Source organism: Semicossyphus pulcher, unplaced genomic scaffold (genome assembly GCF_022749685.1).
Source record: "Semicossyphus pulcher isolate SPU_LCO1_2020_fin unplaced genomic scaffold, fSemPul1.0.p SCAF_3, whole genome shotgun sequence".
Lineage (NCBI taxonomy): Eukaryota > Metazoa > Chordata > Actinopteri > Labriformes > Labridae > Semicossyphus > Semicossyphus pulcher.
In genome coordinates, this window is record NW_027211704.1 from 4,750,051 (window position 1) to 4,773,609 (window position 23,559).

Here is a 23,559-nt window from a genome sequence, read left to right on the forward strand (position 1 = left end):
TCAAAGCAATATTATATTAATGAAAATTAAATAATACAATGACAAAAGAATCCCTCTCACGTCTGTTGTCGGCATTGATTTTGTTTTATGATCGAACAGAGAAACATCACACCAGCTGTTTTAAAAGTGACAAATTTAACACCGTGGTAATTACTGTACAATTATACTATCAGTGTTTCCCCTGCTGTAGAGATTAGTGGGTGGTGCAACTTCTAATCTCAACAAACGCCCCAGTTTGTGATTATCGTGTTATATTTAATTCGAGTCACAGAGCTAAGCATCCCATTTTCTAAAGTGTCTGGTAATCAGAATCCTATAAAACTCCTCTATCATTTAGATGAAAAACACTCTGTTTGTTGCGTGATTAAAAACAGATTTACAACCCGAGCTCCGACTCCGAACCAAACACAGTGTGAAGCAGGAAGTGACATAATCTATATTTTTAGTAAGTTATATTTATTTACAAGGTTACTTTCCATTATAATATATTTTTACACACAATAACAGAGTATTTGTCTTGAGCTAAGAATAATTTTTAACGCTGCAGCAGACTTAATCTGTTTTTATTCATATGGTTGGAGGCATTTAGGATTCAGGAAATAACTTCAAAACAGAGGGAAGTGTTGCTGCGAGACGCTACGGGTTTCAAAAGATTGCCAGGCTTTAATCTTTGAGACAATGCTTACCCCTGTTACTTTTGCAAGTTTCCTCATCCCTCTGCCCGGAGATAGAGCATAAAGTTATTTGAAGTTAAAAGACCATACTGATGGTTTAAAAGTTTTAGTTACTGTGCTAACCTTTCTTCAAATTATACTACAAAACGTTATTATGTAGCTCGACTTGCATTCCAGGTATGCCCTTACAGGTGTATTTACCTCACTTTGATTTTAAATTATGTTAACTCTTGACATGTCGTTGTAGAATCCGTCACAGTGAATATCTCATTTGCAATATTTTCAAAGTAACATCATTTCTCTGATTTAATGCAGCGCAGAATGATTTATCTACCTGTGATTAAACTTCTCGTCTCCGATATTGATTATACAACACGAGTACGAGTCTGTTTAATGATTTTGATTGGAAATTGAAACTGTAGTGAAATAAAAGGAAACCAACGACGTGAAATGAACTGTAGGAACAAGACAAATCTTGCACTATGCCTGAGTTACTAAAACAGTTCCTAGTCTGCCTTGCACTGGGAATACTGTGCAAATTAACACACCATAGGTCGCCTATTTTAAGACGTAATTCTCCTCCCTTTCAACTGTCAGCATGTTACTGTTTTCAATATCCTTGTTGCTACGTGAACAGAAGCTACCTACAAGCTGAAAATTGCTTCAATAAACTGAAAACTATTTCTCCCGCATTGCACATCAGACTCCAATTAGCTTTAGTAATATAACCGTTAATGCTAACAAAACAACAATTATCTGAACCGTATTTTAACTCTATCATATTGTAATAAAAAAAACTCTCAAACTACAAAAGGTCAGGTTTTCAAGATGGCGATGTTTTGCGCTGTATTTAAGCTTTTAGTTAGTTTGCTTTTGTGTTTATCTAATCCTGTAGAAGTGTATCCAGTTGTTTGACAAGACTTGTTTAAAGAGCAGCTCCAGTCATGTTTTAAGACATATAAAATGCTCTGCTTGAAATAATAAATTGTGTCTGATATGGTTTTTTTTTTTGCAAAATACTTTTAATTACCTTTTAAAAATCATCTCCTCCTTGTCCCTCATTAAAAATTCCAGACGTCTCTGCCATCGTTTAGCGGCAACTTGTTGAAACTTGAAATGTAGTAATTAGTAGTAGTAATGTTAACGTTACTAGTCAGCAGTGAGTTTGCAAAAATTCCAATGACTGTTAAAGCTGGCTTGAGTATTGCTGAAGTGGTTGCCATAGGTTGCAGATAATGACATGCATAGCGTCACCCCGTCCTTTAACGGGATTGGCTCCTTAGGTTTGTGACGTCTCAAACCTGCCAATCTGAAAACGTGTTGTTCAGCCTGTCCTTGGTACACTGCAGTTTAAAAGCAGACAGGCCCAGCCATGGAGATGACAGCTGATGCTGTCCCTGATATATCTTGTAGCACCACATGGAGATGTTTACAAGGTTAAACACTTCACTGGAGGGAGATCTTTAAACTTCAAAAGGATAAAGAGTGATTCCTTACAGAATTTTGATATCTGTATTTTTACTGAGATAAGTTAATTGTGGCCTGTTCAGCACATCAACCCCACTAATGCGTAAAACTCCAGGGGAAACACTGACAATATTTTTTGGTTCACAACTGAAGATAAAAAAAAAAAATGTACTACTGTCTTTGGTAAGTTCTGCATCATTGGTTAACATATAAGAGAAAGATAAGAGAAACCAGCTAAGTATTATATACAAAGTGTTAGCATAATCTTTGGTACGTTTTGTCTTCCTGAGGGTGTTTTATCTCGATATGAAGTAAAGACTCTTTTTAGGAGTTTTCTCACAAACAGAATACAAACTATTTGTGAAAAAAAATTACCTCATTTTGTTTCACACTGTCTGTTTTGTGCACTCAAACAGTAACAATGCATTAATGCAACATTATTCAGCTTCTGCCTCATGATCGGATTTACATTTTTTGTTTTAAAAAACATGAAAAAATATAAAAAAATATACTTTTTTTCTGCAGACTATAAATGACTTCCTCTCGAACACTCTGACTCACTGTATTTACACTCTATAGCTAATGTCAGATACACATCAACACCAAATGGCAGCTTATGTTAAGGTCACCGGACGTCGCCTGGGTCGCCCCTCAGCCTAGCGTGAGTCCTCCGCGGTCTCGGCCTCTCCTGGTGGGAACAGCAGTTTCCTGAGGACGGGTGCGTAGAAGGGACCGAAGACCGTTCGGTTGAAGTGGACGATTCGCCCAAAGGCCGTCCCCAGCTCGGCCAGCTCAGCACTCACCAGCCTGAGGGGAGCGGGCAGCTCTGGACTCCTTTTAGTGGGGCCGCCCTGCAGCATGGCCTGGAGGAAGCCCTGTACCCTTTCTCCTGTTTCATCGAGAGGAGGAGAGAGAGAGAGAGAGGGATGAGGGGGTGGAGAGAGAGAAGGAGAGAAGTCAGCTCTCTGCAGCAGCACACGTCTAAATGTAAAAACATGAAAGTAGAGAGGGAAAGCCCACATTAAAAGATGTTATAATGCACGTTTCTCATGTTGGGTTGAGATGCTGCATCCTCGTCAGATTAAAATATGCAACATAAGCGTTACTAAATGTCTCCTGAATAAGCAATGAAAGGTCTTTATCCCTCTTTAAAAGTAAATTAAGCAGTTCACAAATATTCTGTGACTGTAATTTGATCATCAACAAACAATTTCAGTAATTTTAGAAGCAAAAATTATGCAACATCTTCTGGCTAATGAACTGAATTAATGATTTGCAGGCTTTCCTCGTCATAAAATATGGCTAATTTAACAACACTGTTAGTATTAGTTATCTTAGGATGTCATGTTGGGCGCAGGGAAATCGAGACGAGCATTATTTATTTCCTGTTTTGAAACTTTTTACGGAGCGGCACATAATTCTATTTATTAAGAAAATAATATTTACGAGGCATGTTTCTTCCGTCAAATGAAACATGCATGCCCAAACTGTTAACTTTTGACAGATTGTAATATGTTTCTAAAAGCGTTGAAGAGGCTGTTTCTCCACCTTTTTGATCAGAATCTTCTAAACAACACCTTAAATGAAGTAAATGTAGAAAACAAATAGTTTAGAACTTTAAATTTAACAACCCCCCTCTCATTTATGTTTTATTCATCCTTTATCCAGCCCTCTCAGCCTGACCTATGAGTGTGCGGACGGGGTTGTTGTGCTTCCACAGCTCCGATATTTGTCCTCTCAGCAGATCCAGGCTCTCCTGAGGCAGCGCTGCTCCTCCCTGGCCGCTTGCAGCGTCAGTCACCTGCTGCAGTACGACATCGCCGAGCCCCAGCAGAGCAGCCTTCAGGTCAGCTTCCCTGCAGCACCAGAAACCAGCATTAGACAAATTACCAGCAGGCTTCATTAGATTTGTATCAGGTCACAGGCTTTTAAATGTACCCATTTATAAGTACTGTTGAGCAGAGGGACTCCAGGAAGTTAATAAATAAGAGTCTTTAATAACATTTAGGTCTCAAAAGAGGGTTGCATTAAATTAAATGACACTTTAATAAAGGTGATTAAAGGAGAAATAGCCTGTGCTACATTTTATTGCAGCTTGGACCAGAGTGTGAGCAGGCTTCGAGTATCACAAGCTGCTGCTCCACATTCGTCCACTAATCATGACGGGCCTTCTCTCGAACGGAAAGAATGAGGTTAGCTGCATCAGTTTTGACAAGCTAGTTGCCTGCTGTCACCTCCATTGGTTTCCTTCTCATACAATACCTGTTCCCCATGACAGCCAGTACATGCATCACCAAATCCTCCTCTTACCTGGTGTGACTGCCCTCCAGCAGGGCAGCGGTGGCGTGCCTGAGTTTACCTACAAACCCCTGCAGAGAGAAAGCGGAGCCTCCACACTGAGCGCTGGTCAGAAGCAGCACAGAGGCCTCCAGGACCAACAGCTGGAGCTGCTGTCCAAGAGCGTCCAGGCGGGCTCGGTCCATCAGCACAGTCTGTGTGACAAAGTCAGGTCAGGGTCAGGTGTCTTACAGGTAACTACAGGGATAATTAAAGCAGCAGTATGAGCCTTTACACAGAGGCTCTTTGGATTTTAGAAACAAAATGCACTCAGTATTCTGCCTTTTGATTCAAAACCAGGGTTCTTGTAACACAGGAAGTACTAGTACAAGTATGAGGAACATTTTACAGTAACTTGCCTTTTTGGAAAATATGTCTTTAAATTATTATATTTAAAAAAGAGGGCTGCAACACCAGATGCCACATGTTGCTTTATCAAGCAGGAAGAGATGTTGAAACAGTTAGTTAAAAGTAATGGATTAAAAATGCATAAATGGTTCAAGTAGAAGGCTAAAAGCAGTGCGTTCATGCTTGAAACTGTTAGCCTAAAGTGATGGATAATACCTGGTTAAAGCTAAAACAGGCCTTACGTATGAATGCTTAAAATAAATGGCTAAAACTAATACATGGCTGAAACCGTTAAGAGTAAGGATAAAGCTAAAACTAGCCATTTAGCGATCTATTAAAAAGTGTAAATCTTTATAATAGATCGCTAAATGTAGTGGAAGACAAATCGCTGAAATTGTCCGCTTAAAGAAATGGATGAAGTGTTGAGATTGCTAAAAATATGCTAATGTACACGTCAGAGATATCCAGACAGTGCTGCATGTGTGACGTCCACGGTTGGCTCCGGTTGTAACTCTTGATTTTCCTGGCTGACGGTCGCTTTCCTTTTCAGACTGTTTGCTTCATCTGAGCGTCAAATTTGTTTCTTTTTTTTTTGGACTTGACTTCTTGTTGAAGTTGTATCTGTAGTCATCCATCTTTTCTTTGTTTGTTCAGCCATAGTAGATTACTGTTTACTCGCAACACTTGCAGAGAGCGGAAAAGCAGCCGCTTAGCTCCGCCTACCCTCTCTGGCAGACCAACCACTGCTGGCTGATGGAGAACGCGTCACTAACTGGGCGCCGCTTGGGATTTCTTTCCGCAAAAGTCGCAACAGACACCCAGTCTGTAATACTGCAAATGCAAAGGCTTTCATCAGTGGGCCATAGGCTAATTCGGCGACAGATAGTGACTTAACATGAAAATCTTCGAGATTAGATCTTTAAGGTTAAAACAGATTAATAAAAGTAGTGGATAAACGGATATAATTATTACCTTAAATTTATGACAAACAGTTAAAATAGACTAAAGCAGCATACTGTATGTAAGTATTGCTACAAGTAATAGATATGTAGATGAGGTTGTTCGGTAAAGTACTGAATAAACAGTTACAAAAGTGTTTTTTAAAAGCCTAAAATTGCTTGTAGTGATAGATATAAATGAAATGGTTAACAATGGGTATTAGATATAGAAATTAGGTATTAGGTTATTAGTAATTAATCAGTTTATGGAAAGAAAATTTATGGCCAACTTTTTATTTTAAAATCGACTTTTCATTTTGGTAATTTTCAAGCAAAAATGTCAAAAAAAATTCTTCCAGCTTCTTAAATTTTAGTGTTTGCTGCTTTTCTTTGTCACTTATGATCGTAAGTAAGGAGCATTTTCACTGTGTTTTGACAGTAGAGGCTAAACAGTTTGCTAGTTATATGTGGGAATGCATGTTAGTTGCAGCCCCGGTGGATTAACCAGCTTAACACTGCCAGTTTGATTATATTAAAACGTTATTGTAGACTTACAGTATCTATATATATATGTATCTATTTGTCTAAAATAATTTCAAATAACCACGTTCAAAACATGACGGCTGATGTTGATGAAGGGGTTCTTGATGTAAGCTGACAGGACTGCGTGGCTGCATCACATGAAAAAGGTTGGAAGCCACTGATCTACAATGCCACATGGGCTCTAATGTGGTGTCACACGCTCCAACATGCAGCAGGGTGAGGGGGGAGTGTGTGGAGAGGCTGAATATTCCCTGATAATCAATAAAATATCACCCAAATGAGAGAGGCAGAGTGCTGTGTGACGTAATATTCGACCTCGGGATATTTCTGGTCTTGCGGGTCCCAGTGTAGCAGACGCATGTAGGCCCGGTTGAGGACGGCAGTGGGGCTGACAGGACCTCTGCTGTCAGGACCGGGGGAGTCACGCTGAGCTCTGACGGCCGACGCCTCTTCTGACGCTGCTGCCTGAAGCCAGGCGGTGGCATTGTCCAGAGAAGCTGAAAAAAAACATTAAAATACATCTGAAAAAGACCTCAACAGGTACATAAGTTACATAATTCAAGTAATTAGATGATGCACAGGGTGTGTGTTGGATAAAGACATGGATATTTATACTTATTAGACAGAAATTAGTGGGTTTAAGTGTCACATTTGCTTCAATCTACTAAGAGGAAGAAATAGCCTTTAAATAATTTGCTGACAGATTGCATTTGGGAGGACCTTTACTTTTTAGGGGCTAAAATAAACTGTAGGATATTTAGCACCAGGGCTAACATAACTGTGTCAGCACTGAGGGCCCTGACACCCTGCCAGCGACTCTGATCCGCCAGCTGCACTCAGACAGAAAAGAGTTCACTCACTGGCTGTCACGCTCTTCGCCCAATCTATGAGAAGCTGAAAAATGGCAGGATGGTGTTTTACAGCGTCAAGGGTCAAAATCAGTTTAATTGAAAAGTGAAATATGCCACAACTATAAATTTTACTGCCAGAAAGTCACCTTCCTCATCCATCAGCGCTCCTCACCTGGCTGCTGGTCCAGAATCTGCTGGAACTTGGCCCTCTCGTACTGCACGGCCTGCTGCAGGAGGCGAGGCCTCAGGCTCTGGAGGGTGAAGTTTACCATGTCGGTCTTCATCAGGCCCAGGACGCGGAAGATCTCCCTGAGCAGAGGGCAAGTTAAAAAGTGAGTGGAAAAGATTTTGGTACGAGTTACAGAAAAGTTTTAAATGCAAGCTAGCATATTTTATTCATAGGAAGGGTTCCTACACTGTTTGGAAAAGTATGTTATTTGATCTTAGTCATTTCCAGGCCTGGACAAGCATGGAAAAAAGAAAAGAGATATATTTGTGTTTCCAGACTATTAGCCCTATTCTGTTTTGTAAAATATAAAATTCAGAATTTCTAATCATGAATTGATCTAACACATTAGGTTTGGAGCAGACAGCAAGTGTGTAGGCTACTGTGTGGGAGAGCGCGGGCCTGAGCGAGCTTGTTGTCTGAAGCAAGGCACTCATGAACCATGGACTGAACCGCCGCAGAGTATTGCACATTTTCCGAGTGCTGACTTGAAAATCCCAAATATAAAGCCGGGTTGACTAAAGGTTACAAATTAGAAAAGAAAGGTAGTTGCAAACTTTGTCTTAAATCATTCGACATCTCCAAAAACTGAATATCACTGTTTTAGCATCGCAGCTTGAATAAATGCTGCGCATTGAACTTGGATTTGGTTTTAATTGATTTGTATGAGCTTCAGTAGCTACAGGAAGAATCTTTTGGCAACGTAAAAGCAAACAAAGTCTGAGTATAACATGTTAAGAGTTTGATTTTAAAATCATTTATTAACATAAATATCTAGCTATGAAAAATCTACCAAGTCTGGAAATCTGAGTCTGGAAAAGTCTAGTATAGTAAAGAATTTTTAAATGGAAAATGTGTAGGAACATATACAGCACTTCTGAAAACAGAAGAAGAGCTTTACAGGAAGAAGAAAAAGGCTGGGGCGAGACTACAAGGGAAAATACAAGAAATCAGTGACCGAATAACCAAAAATACATAACTTTTAATAAAATCAAGACAAAAGAAAAAGTGCTTGTGCACTAATTTAGCAGGAGGTATGGATGCACAAAGAAGCATGCAGCACCTAAAGGCAAGCTCACACGCCTGTACGTATGTTGTATTTACATCCTATTGTTCACTAAAGGTAAACTGCCTTTAGCCTCATGTATTATTGTAAGGTGAGTCACAAAGGGAATAAAAGGTGTTGTTTAAAATCACTTTCTGTTGTTCTAACGATCTTTCTAAAATCCTAAAAGACTCTTCTACTCATTTGTAAGAAAGTATTTTGCCTGCTACATAATGAAAGTTTCTTAACCTATTTCCACAGTTGCAATTTTGTTTCCTGTCCAAGCTGCCGTCTGTGGTTGCAACAGCTGTTCCTAAATTTCCTAAAACTTTATAAAGGCCTCTGTGTAATGACCTGTAAGTTAAGAACTTAACTATTAAGCACATTTAGAGTAATTACAGCGTTTTAGATCGGAGGCCATAAGGTGGTTTAGCACCATTATCAATGGAAATGCAGTTAACTGTAGACCCCCTCACCTCAGGAGCTCCACAGGTTCCTCCAGGTCCCTCAGTGCCCGGACCTCTGGGTCCCTTACGGGTGCACATAATGATGCCATGGTGTTGATGATGTATCCGGCCAGTCTGTGAAGGTCCACAGCTCCGTGATCGACCTCCTGCCGGATCAGCTCCATGTCCAGAACCTCGTCCAGCTGAGCTCTCAGTCTGACGTGACCCGGCAGCAGCAGCGACTGAAGCATCTGACAGGAAATGTGAGGTCAGCCATAGTAGATTACTGTTTACTCGCAACACTTGCAGAGACTGGAAGAGCAGCCGCTTAGCTCCGCCTACCCTCTCTGGCAGACCAACCACTGCTGGCTGATGGAAAACGCGTCACTAACTGGGCGCCACTTGTGATTTTTTCCGTGAAAGTCCCCACAGACACCCAGTCTGTAATACTGCAGATGCAAAGGCTTTCATCAGTGGGCCATAGACTCAATCACCTTTGTATTACCTTATTCGGCGATAGATAGTGACTTACAGATATTTATTTACATGAAAATCTTCGAGATTAGTACTTTAACGTTTCCATTTTTTTTAAGATATCGAAATGTAAAAAAATATCACCTACGGCAGTAAAAAGGTTTTAAGGCTCATCTAGGACTCGGGGAGTTAAAGCTCCTGTGAGGAACTTTCGGTTTGTGTTGATTTTGGCGCCCCCTGTGGACAAAGCCGTACCTCTTATCTCTTTGCTTATTTTGTCCCATACTTGTTTAAGTGGTAGTTTTTAACAAAAAATCTCATCCTGCTTTCTTTAACAGTCACATGTATCACTCACTTAAAATGTTTGCCCTGGAAAATGTAAACAAAGGCAGCGTGCAGTAATCGCTTCGTCTGACACCTACGTCTGAAATAATCAGTCTTGTCGCTGATGGTCTGGTTTGCTTTTGTTGGTCATGTAGAGTCATCAGAATAAATTTCAGTCTATTTGATTACCATCGATAAGCTCCTCACAGGGGCTTTATTAATATTGTCTAATAAAACACGCTGTAGAAATGTTCAGCTCTCTTCCCCATGATGCACAGTAATCACAGGTTAGCTTCCAGTTACAGGTTGTCACCTGTTTGAATGTTCTCACATTCTAGGCTATAAGCTCCTGTAAACACCAATAAATATCGACCAATTACTGTATATATATCAGAATAATTATTATTATTTATACAGTCTATGATATCAACAGGTCCCTCACTAGCTTCTTGTTTTAAAAGGAAAATACATAAATATGCTAAATGAAATAGCACTTTGCTAGCTGTGTCATGCTAACTTTAATTGATAATGAAAGTTATTATCAGTCCTGTATCACTAGCGTTGCGATATGGGTATTGTCTTATTTATGCTGTATATGGATTAATCGGTAATGAACATTTTCAGCTGGTTTCTTTAGACATTATTACTACAACTTATTTTTAATGTTATGTTTAATTCCTGTCAGTAACAGATAGCTTGTGGTTGACTGTGTGTTCATGTTTCTGCGTCATTTGTCATTTTGTGTCTATTCTATGGTTTGATCTTTAAAACGTATGTGAATGAATGGGGTCAGAGGTCTCAGTAGACCCTCTCCCTCTGCTTCTACTGCCTCTGATTTGACGCCACACACACTTACAGTCTTGACTTCCTGGAGCAGAACGACGGCATGGCTGTAGTTTGGAGGATCACTGTTCAGCTGCTCCTGAAGGCTGTCCCAAAACGCCCGGTGAACAATCTCTGTCACTCTACCCTCCAGGCTACAGAAAAATAACACGTCTTAAAAGAGTCTCAACACAATTTATTTTTGGAAATAAGGTTAACAAAGGTCTCTGAAGCTGTTTTTTTCTTGCCTGTCTGTAGGAGGGCTCCTGGGTTTGAAGCAGAAGTCTCTGTTCACCACTATCTCGTGCGCGAGGCTCAGGTTGGAGACACAATTTTCCAGCTCCATCAGACTGGATAATGAGGCGGTGGGTGGGCTCCCTGACACCACAGACAGGACACACACACCCACAGTTAATTAAAACTGCCATGGTGGCAATAATTCAATTACTAATGGTCCCTGAACGTGCCTGAAAACAATAACTGGCGTAATAAAACGTCTTACCCGTAGGAGAGTCAAGTTTTTCCAGACAGGGGAGGTCAGCAGGGGAATCATCATCAGCGGCCTCGGCTCTTTGATTCGGCATTTCAGCAACAGTCTAGACATTTAAATGACTCAGTAAACAATCAGCTCAACACAGGTGGATGGAATTAGTTTGTTTGTTCCCTATTATAATATTGGGTGCAAGAAAAAGAGGAGCTGTAACAAAAAAAAGAGTAATCAGTATTTCAACTGGCAGTAAATGAATCTGCAACTGTTTTAAATAACCGTTTCTTCGAGCAAAAATGGCAAAAATCAGATAGTTTCAGCTTTAAATGTGAAGATTTACTTTTTCATATATTATAATAATCTGAATATCTTTGGGTTTTTAACTGTACAATTATAAAAACAAACTACTATGTCTCCTAGGGCTTGAATAGAAGAAACTAATAATTTGCAGACTTCAGTCATCATCAATTCATGTAACTGTAGCCCTAAAAACGTTGTAATCTATCAAATCAAGGCACTTGAAAGCAGCTTATAATGTTATTGCATTAAAGCAGTGCTGGGAGAAGCACTCTCATCACAATGTAGAAATAGCTAAACAAGTAAAAGTATGCATTCAAGATGTAAAAGGTACTAAAAGTAGATAACTCATATAGCTGGATGGTCCATTTCAACGTTTCATAATCATTTACAGTATAAGTACAGTGCAGTAAAGGTGTGGTTCCTTTACATTACTTAATAAACTAATATATAGCTTGTGAATTTTCCACCAGGGATCAATAAAGTCTTATTTTAACATGTAAATTATGCATTAGAATTAATTAATTACATCTTGTTCCATTAATCTGAACTTGCAAAGTTACGCAAATGTAACGTTAATAAAATCGTACTTAAGCACATTAATTTAAATTGCACTGTAACTACAATGACACACTTTTAATGGTCTAACTTACCTGATGTTGGTATTTGGTTGAGTTGAATAAAACTTCGACGACTAAAAAAATGTAAATTAGAAACTACATGTAAAGTTCAGGTAACTGTTTACGTATCGACCGTTTAAAAGGCACGTAGCCTACAGCATCATCAACGTTCGAGTTTGAACATGGAATGTACCATTCTCATTCAGATATGGGGGGAGTTAAACAGTGACAGATATCGTTCTATCGTTTTAACACATCATCAAAACCAACATAAGCGAGTGTACCTTGATAGACAAAATGTCTTAATGTTCTGAATACTTGACTTTTACTAATTAGTCATTTAAAAACGGGAAAACATGACGGCTTCATTTGGTTCGGTCCGTTCTCGAATCAAAACAGTGGGCGTGTTAGTAGTGTATGTTTCTGCTCCTCTCCGCCCCTCTGACTGTACTAACAGCTGAAACGCCCCAGAGTTTGAACGAAAACTCACCATACCTGTCCATTGTTTAAACCTCTATTATCAAAGTTCAGTGGAAAAAGCGTGGAAAGCGACAGGCGTGTTTGTTTAAATGCTCCATTGTTTGACACGTACAGCTGGAAATGTCCTGTTTCCTAAAAACCCGGAACTTCGAGAATATGAAGTAAAAGAACGATCACTATTGGATATAATACACGAGTAGAATACATCTACTTTATAAATACGGTTTATAGTAGAATATACTCTTAATCCCTCAAATAAATATCACTGATGTTCAACACTACACTCTTACACGTCCCTACATTTTGACGCTCAGTGGTAGTCTCCCCTTTTCTAAACTAACCTCATTCATCAGTTTCTACAACTCACTGAAAACATCCTCTTTTTTTATGACGTTTTAGACATTTTGTAAACATTTCACTTTACTTTTATCCGTTTTTCTCCTTTCTTAAACTCCTTGTGCCATTCTTGTTATCATGTCTTTAGTAGAGGTTCACGATATTATTTCTAAACATTGTTTTTGTAATGTCTTTTGCTGCTGAGTATTCATACATGTACGCCTATGATTTACAGATTATTACATTATTTCCTCATCATATCTACATATCATGTCCATATCTACATATATAAGTAAAAGGGTGTAAATATTCATTTTACTTTTAATATTATTAGTTATTTTTATTACTACTTCTTCATTTCTTGTTGTTGCTGTTACTATCGTACTATTATTGCTTGTATAAACTACTTATCACTGTTTTCTGAGCTGTTGTAATAAGTTAATTTCCTCCAATGGGGGATCAATAAAGATTATCTTATCTTATCAGTGACAAAATTGTTTATAGATTAGATGACCAAACAACCTTAATCAACAACGACATTTTAGTTTAAAGAATCGACTCAAACACTTTGCCAATTACATGGTTGCTAGTCATACATACATTTTACAATGTTCTACTCGTCTCTTGTGAATGCAATTACAGACTCTTACAGTTAAGGATTATTAGTTTCCTACGAACTTTTAAAGCCTTTGAAAAGAACTGAGAGAGAGAGATATACGTACTGTACTGTATGTACAGTACTTAAGTACTGTACTTATACAACTTCAACCGAGGGACACGATAGAGATACAATATAAGAAAGCATAACAATCTACAATTATCTTAACGTGAAACTGTCATATAGTTCCTAAAATGTTAAAAGCATTGAACAAAATAGCCCAAGAAAGAACTGTATTGCAAATTATTTATAGTTGCAAAATGTTGTTACAAACCATTTTGATAAATACAAGCATTTAACAAAGCCTTATCCAAAAAAGTTGACCTTCCATTACATCCACAACAAACAAATAGACATGATAAAACATTTTCATTAGAAAAAAAACAACAAAGAAAAACTCCCAGGCATTGATATTTGTACATTTGCATATTTCAAAAATATTAAACACCATTTAATTTCTGTCTCAAATATAAAATGGATAACTTAAAAAAAAAAAAGACTGCCTTTTTCCTCACAATCTGCTATGTACATATAAACGCGTTTGCACTGCTGCCACTAATTTTAGTTTCTAACGACATTAAAGCAAACAAAAAGGAAAATAAGTGCCAAAATCAGGGCTGTTTGAACAAAGCAGTGTACCTGAATTGTACCTTGGGTAACTTAGTGTTCTCCCACCAAACTGAGACAATAAATCAAAGTCATAATTTCGTTGACCGTTTTGAAAAAGCAGTGAGAGAAAATCATTTGTAAGCGGTTGAAATCTGCAGGAGAGTTCCTCATGAAAGGGAAATCAATGTCACAGAAGAAGCTGCTCAAAGGTTTTTTTTTTCTCCTGGATCCCAGCTTTGTATTCAGGAGCCGTGCGAGTCTTATTGTGAGAAAAAGCCGAAGGAGCATCTACTGAATGAAAATGAGCAAATTAATGAAGCAATCTTTTGTTCCCAGACACACATGCGGACATTTCTCCTCCATTCACACACTAACAGAACTGTACAAAAACACCTCTAATAATATTATATTAATAACCATAAATCCAGTCTTCACTCGTATCCGCAATTCAGTGACGACAGTGCTGCAGTATGACCCGAACCTCTGCACAACCGAACAGGGAGTGTTCTTTTAATCTTATTTCTTCACTGTTTTCCCTTGAACAGAGTTTGTCTCAGGCCAAATCCGAGACCCCAATTACACCTCTCATTATCATGAAACTGCATCTCGTCGTGTTATCTGTATAATCACATGGATAAAAGGCCTTTGCACCTGCACCTTGTATTAATAAGCGCTCGTTATCTCAATTCCTGCCTGCATTATGATCAGATCTTAATATGCTAAATAAGTACACACAGCAGCAAGTCTCAGGTCAAAGGAAACAATGCTGCTGGATGGACTTCTTTGCAGAGGAGGAGCAATTTGTAGCTTTTTTTTAACGGGAAATTTGATAGCAAGATAAGCTCGTCTTCTCAACGAGGCATTTCTGTGCCCAATAATGAGGCCAAACTTTGGTTTAAGGTGGCGGCTATAATCACCAATGTACTTATCTGCATTTTGTTCCCCACCTCTTTCTCCTTATTTCCTGTCATCTTTTTACAGACGACTAAATAATACATAAGCATATTATGACCAGAAAATTAAAGGAGCGATTTGCCCCTGGAAAGAAGCCACTGTCAGTCAAAGCTGGTGTTCTCGGTAACCGATAGAAGCAACAATATTTGAAATTGGTGCCATAGCTGTGGAGAAACAGATCGTGGTTTCGCACATTCTACATTCCTACAACACCCAGCGTGCATTGCGCCCCGCCTTCTGAAAGTAACGGCCCAGCAAGAGACGCTGGAGTAAAATACTATCGTTTTCCAGTCAAGGACATTGATCGCTGCAGCCAACGGCTCAGAGCGAAACAGAATCTGAAAAATACGACGAGAATATAACGTGGATCGTGTAAAAAATCGTCAGGTCTGCAGTCTACATTTCAAACCTGACGATTCTGAACGAGACATGACGTCGGAGGCGGGCGTCCTAGATTGGGGAAGTGTAGTTAAGCGAGCTCCCTGGCCTCCGCCAGATGACGCGTTTTACGTAGTCTGGCAGAGGTTTTCCAGGGCCCATTGGAGAAGCAGATAGCGTCCTCCAAAGGCACAGAGCGAAAGTGCATTTTTTTCCTACCATAATGGCATTAGCTCCCCGTAATAGCATGATAGGACTAAGGTTGAAAATTGGCGAACTGGCCCTTTAAGTGAGTCTGGCATTTACACCTGGCTAAGCACATCCAAAATAAGTCTAGCTGAACTGATAGCAGTTCGATTGCAATTTGAGCCTTATCAAGTGTTAACATGCCTTATAAATCAATCATCTTTTAAATCAACTAAACTCACTCCTTTAAAGGGACAATCATCAGTTTGGAAATTTGGCACCAATGTCACTTTGGCTCCTGCTTTTATTTCAGTAGGTTGCCCACGTTGCCAATACATTCTTAACCCTTGGGAGTTCGTGTAAACTTGTAAATATTAAGACCAGGTTTCAGTGCTCCAGCTGCAACCCTAATAGAAACAGGTCACATGACTATAGAGGAGATTCAGGCCGATATGAATGTGAGCTAAAGTGAGATTCTCCTTCAAATGAGGCCGTCCAGCAGTGCAGAGAAGGTGAGGTCATACCGCTGTCAGTCTGTGTTGTCAGTGCTACGATGACGCATCATCTGACCTGTGCCAAAGTTTTATACTCTGCTCTCCGCTCACACACGTACAAACACACACATACACACACAAATGTCTCTTCTGCTAGGAGTCTTTCAGCATGTTGATGCGTGCGAAGATCTTGAGCGCGGGTCCCAGTTTAATGTTCATTGTGCTCATGAGGTGGTCCTCCTTTAACAGCAGCAGGGCCTGTCCGTCAATCTCCTGAGAGCGAAACTCGTCGGCTATCTCCTGACAACCTGCACGAAGAACAGCAGGAGAAGAACGGGCCGCAGTCAGTCACACTGAAAACAGGATTCACAGTAAAAGTGTGAAATGTGTTTGTGTTTACTTCACTGACCTGGCAGTGAGCGGATGAACTCATAAACCTCCTCCACGTTCCACTTGGTGGGGTCGTTGGGTAAGAACCGCTGACAGGGGGAAGGTTCATCTCTCCCACTCATCACCTCCTGGTCTGACGCTCTGCTTGGGTGTCGGTGGACGGGGACCTGAGCCGGGGCCTGAGCGGGAGCCGTGGGTCCTGAGCTGGCAGCAGACAGGGGGGACGGCGGCTCCTCGTAGCTGGACATGTCTGAACACGGGCTGGACTCCTCCTGACTGGGCTGAGAGAGATGCGGCGAGGAGACGGAGCCGCCCTGAGTCTGCTGCGGTGACGGGGAGAGCTTCTGTAAAAGTGAAATGACGTCAAAAGTTGGCCTTTGAGAATCTAATGGCTTGTAAGTAAAACACTGCGTCTAATACGATGTCCTCGCAGTGAAGATTAAAGAGATTTATCCTGTACAATGGCTTCAAATGAGTATAATACACCTGCAGGGATTTGACAGGATTGTTGGATCGATACCAAGGACTCAAAATTACTTTGTCAGGTGCTGAACCCTCTGGATTATAAGACTCACTTCCTGATCCAAGCTGAAACAAAAGCACCCCCCACTGCAGCTCCAAGATCCAACCCTCGAGGCAAAACATAACTCAGCATATATTGAAAATAAAACATTAGAAAGATTTATCTCCACCCAGAAAAAATATTTTAAGTGGGTTCAAAAAATGTGATATCACTCGTATTAAAGCTTCCCTACACCGGCTCCCCGTGTCTTTTACAAGCAATTTTAAGACCCTGTCTGGCTTGGAAACTCCCGACATCTCCAAGCTGCTTTCTCCTTTAGACAAAATTCACTGCCTTAGACCCTCAGTCACAACTCTGTTATCTGTTCTAAAGTCATGGCTGAAGGTGACGGTGTATTTCCTCTTAAGCCTTGACCCAACAGGATCCGTGTGTGTCAAGTGTCCAGTCCGTCAGACGGCGCGCGCCCTGCCCCAAGGAGGCGTTTCTGGCCCAGGCAGCTGGATTCACGAGATCACAAGATCGCTGGGAGAATTAATTGGTCGCGCGGGAATTGCAAAATCACGCGATAACAGTTCAGTTTGCACCTCTGAGGTTGAATATCTGCTCATTTGGATATCATTCCGTAATTTTTTGCGTGTCAGGTCCAAAACAAATTGTAAAACATTTGTCATTAAAGAGGTGGTGGTGGGTCCTGAGGCGAGACCAGTTGAGAACCACTGCTCTACGCTGTTTTCGTGTCTGACTTCAATCAAATCAAATTTTATTTGTATAGCACCAAATCATAACCAAAGTTATCTCGAGACACTTTACAAAAAGAGCAGGTCTAGACCGACTCTTTGTTATGTTATTTAAAGAGAGGCCCAACATGAATCAGCGTGAGTAGCACTTAGCAACATTCGGCACATTGGCAGAAAAACGTCCTTTTAACAGGCAGAAACCTCGAGCAGAACCAGACTCATGTTGAACAGACATCTGCCTCGACTGGACGGGCTGAAAATGGGATAGAAGGAGATGCAGGATAGAGACAGGCAAAGAGAGCAACGACAACATATGTCCTTGTTACATCAACAACATATGTTCTTGTAACAACAACAACATATGTCCTTGCTACATAAACAACAACAGGTAATACATACTTATGGTTATGATGCCAATAAGACTTCCTGTTTGGAACAATCTGCTCTGTTCAGCTTGAACCGTGCTTGAAGCAGCCTCCGTCAACTCTGCACGTATTTTAGTGGAGCAGAGCGGAGACACGCTTCTGGAACGCGTCGGAGACAGACTGTACCGCGGCGCATTCTGAGGAAACACAAGTGTTGACTAGAGTGGGCGCGATCAACAATGGAGGTCGCGGCGCAAACGTAACAGGCCGGACACAGATCCTGTGGGGTCCACGCGTTAGCCCTCACACTTTGGAACAACCACATCCATTCTCAGGATGTTTACAAGTACCAAGTCAAAGCCTGCTGATTCCAAGACAAGATAAGCAAATCCAGTTGCTTCTGATGTCTCTATAACTTGTGCAGGAGGCAGAAAATCTCTACTAATGCTGCCCCATTGTCTCTGGTCGACCATAAACGTTGACAAAGATCATCGAGCACTTAATGACCCTTTCAAAGACAGAGGGAGAAAATCGGGCACGGACTCAAACGACGCCTGAGTTCATTAAAAAGCATGAGGCGTGAAAAGTGCGGGGCATAAAATGTGCAGGGGAGGCAGTATCTGATGGGAGGTAAAGTGTCGATGAGGAAGTTTTAAAACAGAGGGTGTGTGTGTGTGTGTTTCTCTACCTGCTTCTTAGCCTCTATACTCGGCCGGCCCTGAGATCTTCTGCACCAGCGATTGGTCTGTTTACTTCTCTCTGGGCGGAAGAGACCGATCCGCTTCGTACAGCCCACATTGTACCTGTGCACAAAATGTCATCGTTAGAGCTCTGCCTTTCAAAATAATATCACTGGTGAAATAACAACTTGTTTAAATGAGAAGAAGTAAAAAGGTGACTTACCTTTTTGCACAAACCATGGAGCAGAACCTTTTCGAGCCTTTAAACGTGTAGGCGAAGTCGACCCAGCCGCAGTATTCACACGTCAGCTTCGGCTCCTGCTCTTTCTCTGAGAGGAGGGAAAAACACAAACACAAGACAGACACTAAAATTAAGAAAGGGCCAATTTGCCGATTTTCAAGCTCAGTCCTATCATGCTATTATGGGGAGCTAATGCCATTATGGTAGTTTCACTCTGTGCCTTTGGAGGACGCTATCCGCTTCTCCAATGGGCCCTGGAAAACCTCCACAAGACTACGTAAAATGCGCCATCTGGCGGAGCCCAGGGAGCTCGCTAAACTACACTTCCTCAATCTAGGACGCCCGCCTCCGATCTCATGTCTCGTTCAAAATCATCAGGTTTTAAATGTAGACAGCAGACCTGACGATCCACCGGCAAATTCTCGTCGTATTTCGAGAATGTTAGAAGAATGTTGCATAAAACAAGGACAAACTTTCAGCAACAGAAGTTGCAAAACACTAATGGAGGAGCTAAATAATTTATCAGGTTGGTTTTGGTCACTGTATAGAGGCAGAGTCATGCACAGGTTAAGTGGTTTGGTGAAGAGATGTGGGAATATGTAGTCACGCCACGTCAGAGCATCTCAGCACTGTTTGTCAGGTCTGCATCTGTTCACAACACAAGTATCCCCACTGCAGTACCTGTATCATTGTAACATGATGTATATGTAGTAATGGGTTACATACATTATATATTAACTCTCTAGAAGTATATGCATATAATTTTAAAGTCTTTGAAAAGTCTTGCAGTGGTTCCTCCCTGATTTCATGAGCTCCAGCACAGCGATACACAAACGAATCAAAACAACCTTGTGCAGTTCTTTTTGTGTAATCCGTGTAGTCTCACCTGGCTGGCTCATGTCCTCGGGGTCAGAGTCAGAGTTCGCCGCGTTGCTGACCGGGGTTTTGTCGGGGTCGGAGGAGAGCTGATGATCCAGCTTCTTCGGGCTGTCGATGAGAATGGGCAGACGCTCCACCTGGTGAGAGGAAGAGAATATTTAGATATCCAGCTCAATAAATCCTTTGTTTGGGATTATGGAGAGTTGGACTTCTTCATTAGAACAACTGCAAATCTATAATCTTTACAAATATCACAGCAGCATCAATCTCATGTGATAATAAGGTGAATGCAGATACTTTCACTGATTAATTCACGATTTGTATAAATGCATTAAATGTAGTGCCTTAATGATTAGGAGAATTATACTTTTACTGAATTTATATTCAGTCTTTTGGAGTCTTTTAAGTCTCGCATGCTTCTTTATTTATTATTTTAAACTGCCTGTAAAGCAATCTTTAAAACATCTGAACCTTTAATTTCCAGCAAACTGCGATAATTAGCGAGCCGCGACAGGAGATATTCCTGCCAAATTAATCTGCAACAGCTGTGATAACAAATGACTTGTCACTTAAACAGGCAGAAATGACAAACACTCACTGGATCTAGCCTCTCAAATGTGAAGATTCTCTGATTCTGTTTGTTTGATAAACTGTTAGATTTAAACTCCTCAGTGATTTGAACTATTAGTCAGGAAACAAGTCATTTGAAGTAGTTACCGTGAACTTGTTTTAGGAATTTTTCCACCATTGTTGACATTTTATAGAAGAAAACAACTTATGCATTAACAATCAATAATAAAATTGTCCTTATTTTCAGCCAAAAACTACGATATTAGTGTCTCTGCAATGTTCATGCAGCCCCCGTTGTGTAACAGTAAGCATTGTCCTCCTGCAGCCCTGTATGCATGTAAATATACTGGGCATTTACACCAAGTGTCCAGTAGGAGGCAGTGATCGCCAGCCTGATATTGTAACATGCACATGTCACTGTGTTGCACCATAACAAAAGGATGTTCAGTCTGACATTTAGCTTTCTTAAGAGAGATTAAGAGAGATGATACAAGTCTCAGCCACAGTTAGACAAAAGAACCATGTAAGATAAAAGTCTCAGTTTAAGGTGCGATGACAGATTACAGAAGGGTTTTTTTTACACCTTGAGACGCTGCAGTGTGCATCTCATTATAAACACACCTTCATCCCTCTGTACTCTTCCAGCTCTTTCCTCACTGTAATTAATGAGTGAATCAAACAGGAGCTGCGAGCTGTCACTACTTGTAGTAACAGGGTTTTGTGTTTCCTGCTGACAGCTCCCTGCAGGCGTGTACACATGAGAGTGCGTTTTCTCTGGGTTGTTTATTGTCTCTCTCTGGCTGAGGTGGGGGGCACTTACACACACGGGGAACGGCTCGGCCCCCTCCTGGATGACGAAGCCCTCGATGACGTGCGTGAGGACCTGCGGCTTGACGATGGCCTGGGGCGGTTTGTTCTCTCCGTTCTGCGGCGTGCTGCCCGTCACGGTGGGCGCCTCGCTCTCGTTCCCCGAGGTCATGGCTGGAGGCGGGGTCCCAGGTGCAGCGCTCGGCCTCTTGGCTGAGCCCCCTCCTGAAAAAAGCAATGAATACAACACCATGACATTAATATACGAGAGCCTGTGCTCTGAGCTGGTCAATGCTGGATTAAGACTGAATGAAATAAAAGCTGCAACCAACAATCTTCTTCAGTTAAAGCTTCCTGAATGTGAGGATTTAATGCTGATCCTCTTCTGATACTCTGATCGTGGGCCAATCTATTCATGCTCATTTCTACCTTTACTTCCTCATGTCTGTACAATGCATACACAGAATATAAGAGGCGGGTGTAGCCACAGTGAAGTCACCCATTGGTTTGTGGACTACCATGGAAAAAAATCACAAGTGGCGCCTAGTTATTGACACGTTTTCCATCAGCCAGATGTGGTTGGTCTGTTGGAGAGTGTGGGCAGAGCCAAGTGGCTGCACTTCCGGTTTATGTAAGCATTGCAAGGAAACGGTAATCTACTATGGCCGGACAAACAAGGAAAAGATCGATGAGTACAGATACAACTTCAAAAACAAGTGACAAATTCAACACTCAGATGACCACGTAGGGGGAGCAGCCGCACTGCAAAGGTGTAGAAAACATGGCTGCTCTAGGATCGGTTATTCGGCCTTATTTGTGAGAGCCACAATCTCCAGGAGGTATCGGAATGGTAAGTTGAAATCTTGACAACGACTTGACTACAAGCTAGTGCAAGAAGGCAGCCTGAGGTGAATGACGGTGAATGACGATTGGTAGATTCTACGTAGAAACCTGCAGCTGTTCTGAACGACCCATTTCGGAGGGTTCCTTTTTAAAAATGTAATTCGGGAAAAACGCGGAATTATGCAGTTTTCACTTTTTCACTGTGACACCCAGGCAAAATATGAGAACATCCATTTATAAGATATGGCCTTTTAGTTATTTAGCAACCAGTGGAGTCGCCCCCTGCTGGCCATTATAAAGAATGAGATAGTAAATGTGATGTAAGCTCAATATTTCGGCTTTTTAGACTGTAATTTTTTTGGTATTGGTATTTATTTATATATTTAAGTGTTTTTGTAATGTTTTTAAACAATTAGAGGAGAAATCTATCAGAATATTATTTGAAAATAATAATTTTTGTGGTCCTCCATTAAGTTACAGTAAATAAATGCATAACCAGCAATAAAGGGGAGGATAAATACATTTTGTTTTTCATGGTTAACCTAAATATTATAAAACTGTTTTAATGTAAGCTTCCTGAGAACAACATGAATGGTTTTTGAATAATTTATTTTGTAAATGTCTCGTTCTTAAATTGGGGTTTGTGTTTATAAAGTCACAGATTAGCGCAGCATCTTCTTAGCTTTACGTGCTTGTAAAGTTGAATTATCAAACCAAACACGTAATCATCCCATTATAGCTTCTACATGCAGAATACTACCCGTCATTTCCACCTGCCTGCCGCTGATTTAAATAGCTTTTGTGGTGCAGACGGATTAATACCAGCAGAACGTTTGACCTACTGGCACACTGACGATCGATACCACACAGTAAATTCACCCTGATTCTCTCCCTCTATCACAGCGAAGTCAGCTTTCACCAACAGCCACAAAGCGAAAGTAAACATCGCTGCTCTGTCATCGTGTTTGAAAAGTTTTCTTACCGCGCAGACTTCCGCCGTGTTCACACAGGAAACATGCTCGCTTTCTCTTTTGTTTGTTGGTGTAATAATCCGACACACACAGACCTGCCGCTGCTGGTCCACACTGCGATCAGAGTTTAAGCTGCAGCGCCGTAAAAGAGGGAGCTTTAAACCAGGGTCCGCCTCCCTGTTTCCTCCCACACTGTCTGAGCCTCGTCTGGCTGCAGCTGCATGACTACATGATTCAAACGTGAACCCGAGCCAAGCCTCTGAATCGAAAGACTTTTATCACAGCGACTTAACCTTATTTTAAAGCTACAAGCGACGAATAAACGCGAGAGCAGAGCGCGTGCTTTGAGCAGCAGGGCCGCAGAGGGACATTTCAGGTCCTGGGTCCAAGTGCCCTCAGTTCAGCCCCAAAGAGCTTTTTGGTGTCTGGACAATACTTTCAGAATCATAATAATCCTATATATAAATATAATGACCAGACCTATTTTATAGATTTTGTTGAGTTGTGTACTTTCAATATCCTAGTTGTTTCCGACAATGTTCAAACCCAGAGAAATTTG

The 23,559-nt window shown here is 40.9% G+C and overlaps 2 protein-coding genes across 2 annotated transcripts in view; both read right to left on the reverse strand.

Annotated features, from left to right (window-relative positions):
- Positions 1-23: 23 nt before the first annotated feature.
- Positions 24-12,020, reverse strand: LOC138606527 (T-complex protein 11-like protein 1). The gene is made up of 10 exons (XM_069678990.1): positions 11,933-12,020; positions 10,998-11,091; positions 10,744-10,873; positions 10,530-10,650; positions 8,906-9,126; positions 7,331-7,467; positions 6,623-6,804; positions 4,452-4,633; positions 3,825-3,997; positions 24-3,030 (listed from the first exon to the last, which is right to left on the reverse strand). Exons 2-10 carry the CDS (start codon positions 11,077-11,079, stop codon positions 2,798-2,800), a joined length of 1,461 nt encoding a protein of 486 aa, XP_069535091.1. The 5' UTR covers positions 11,080-11,091; positions 11,933-12,020; the 3' UTR covers positions 24-2,797.
- A 1,597-nt stretch (positions 12,021-13,617) lies between these two features.
- phc2b (polyhomeotic homolog 2b (Drosophila)) overlaps positions 13,618-23,559 on the reverse strand; it is a 30,046-nt gene continuing 20,104 nt past the window's right edge. The window contains exons 9-14 of the mRNA XM_069678449.1: positions 21,200-21,411; positions 19,817-19,946; positions 18,913-19,018; positions 18,698-18,812; positions 16,404-16,728; positions 13,618-16,302 (exon numbers count right to left, since the gene is read on the reverse strand). Coding sequence (XP_069534550.1) covers positions 16,148-16,302; positions 16,404-16,728; positions 18,698-18,812; positions 18,913-19,018; positions 19,817-19,946; positions 21,200-21,411 — 1,043 coding nt within the window. The 3' untranslated portion in view covers positions 13,618-16,147. The remainder of the gene's footprint in view (positions 16,303-16,403; positions 16,729-18,697; positions 18,813-18,912; positions 19,019-19,816; positions 19,947-21,199; positions 21,412-23,559) is intronic.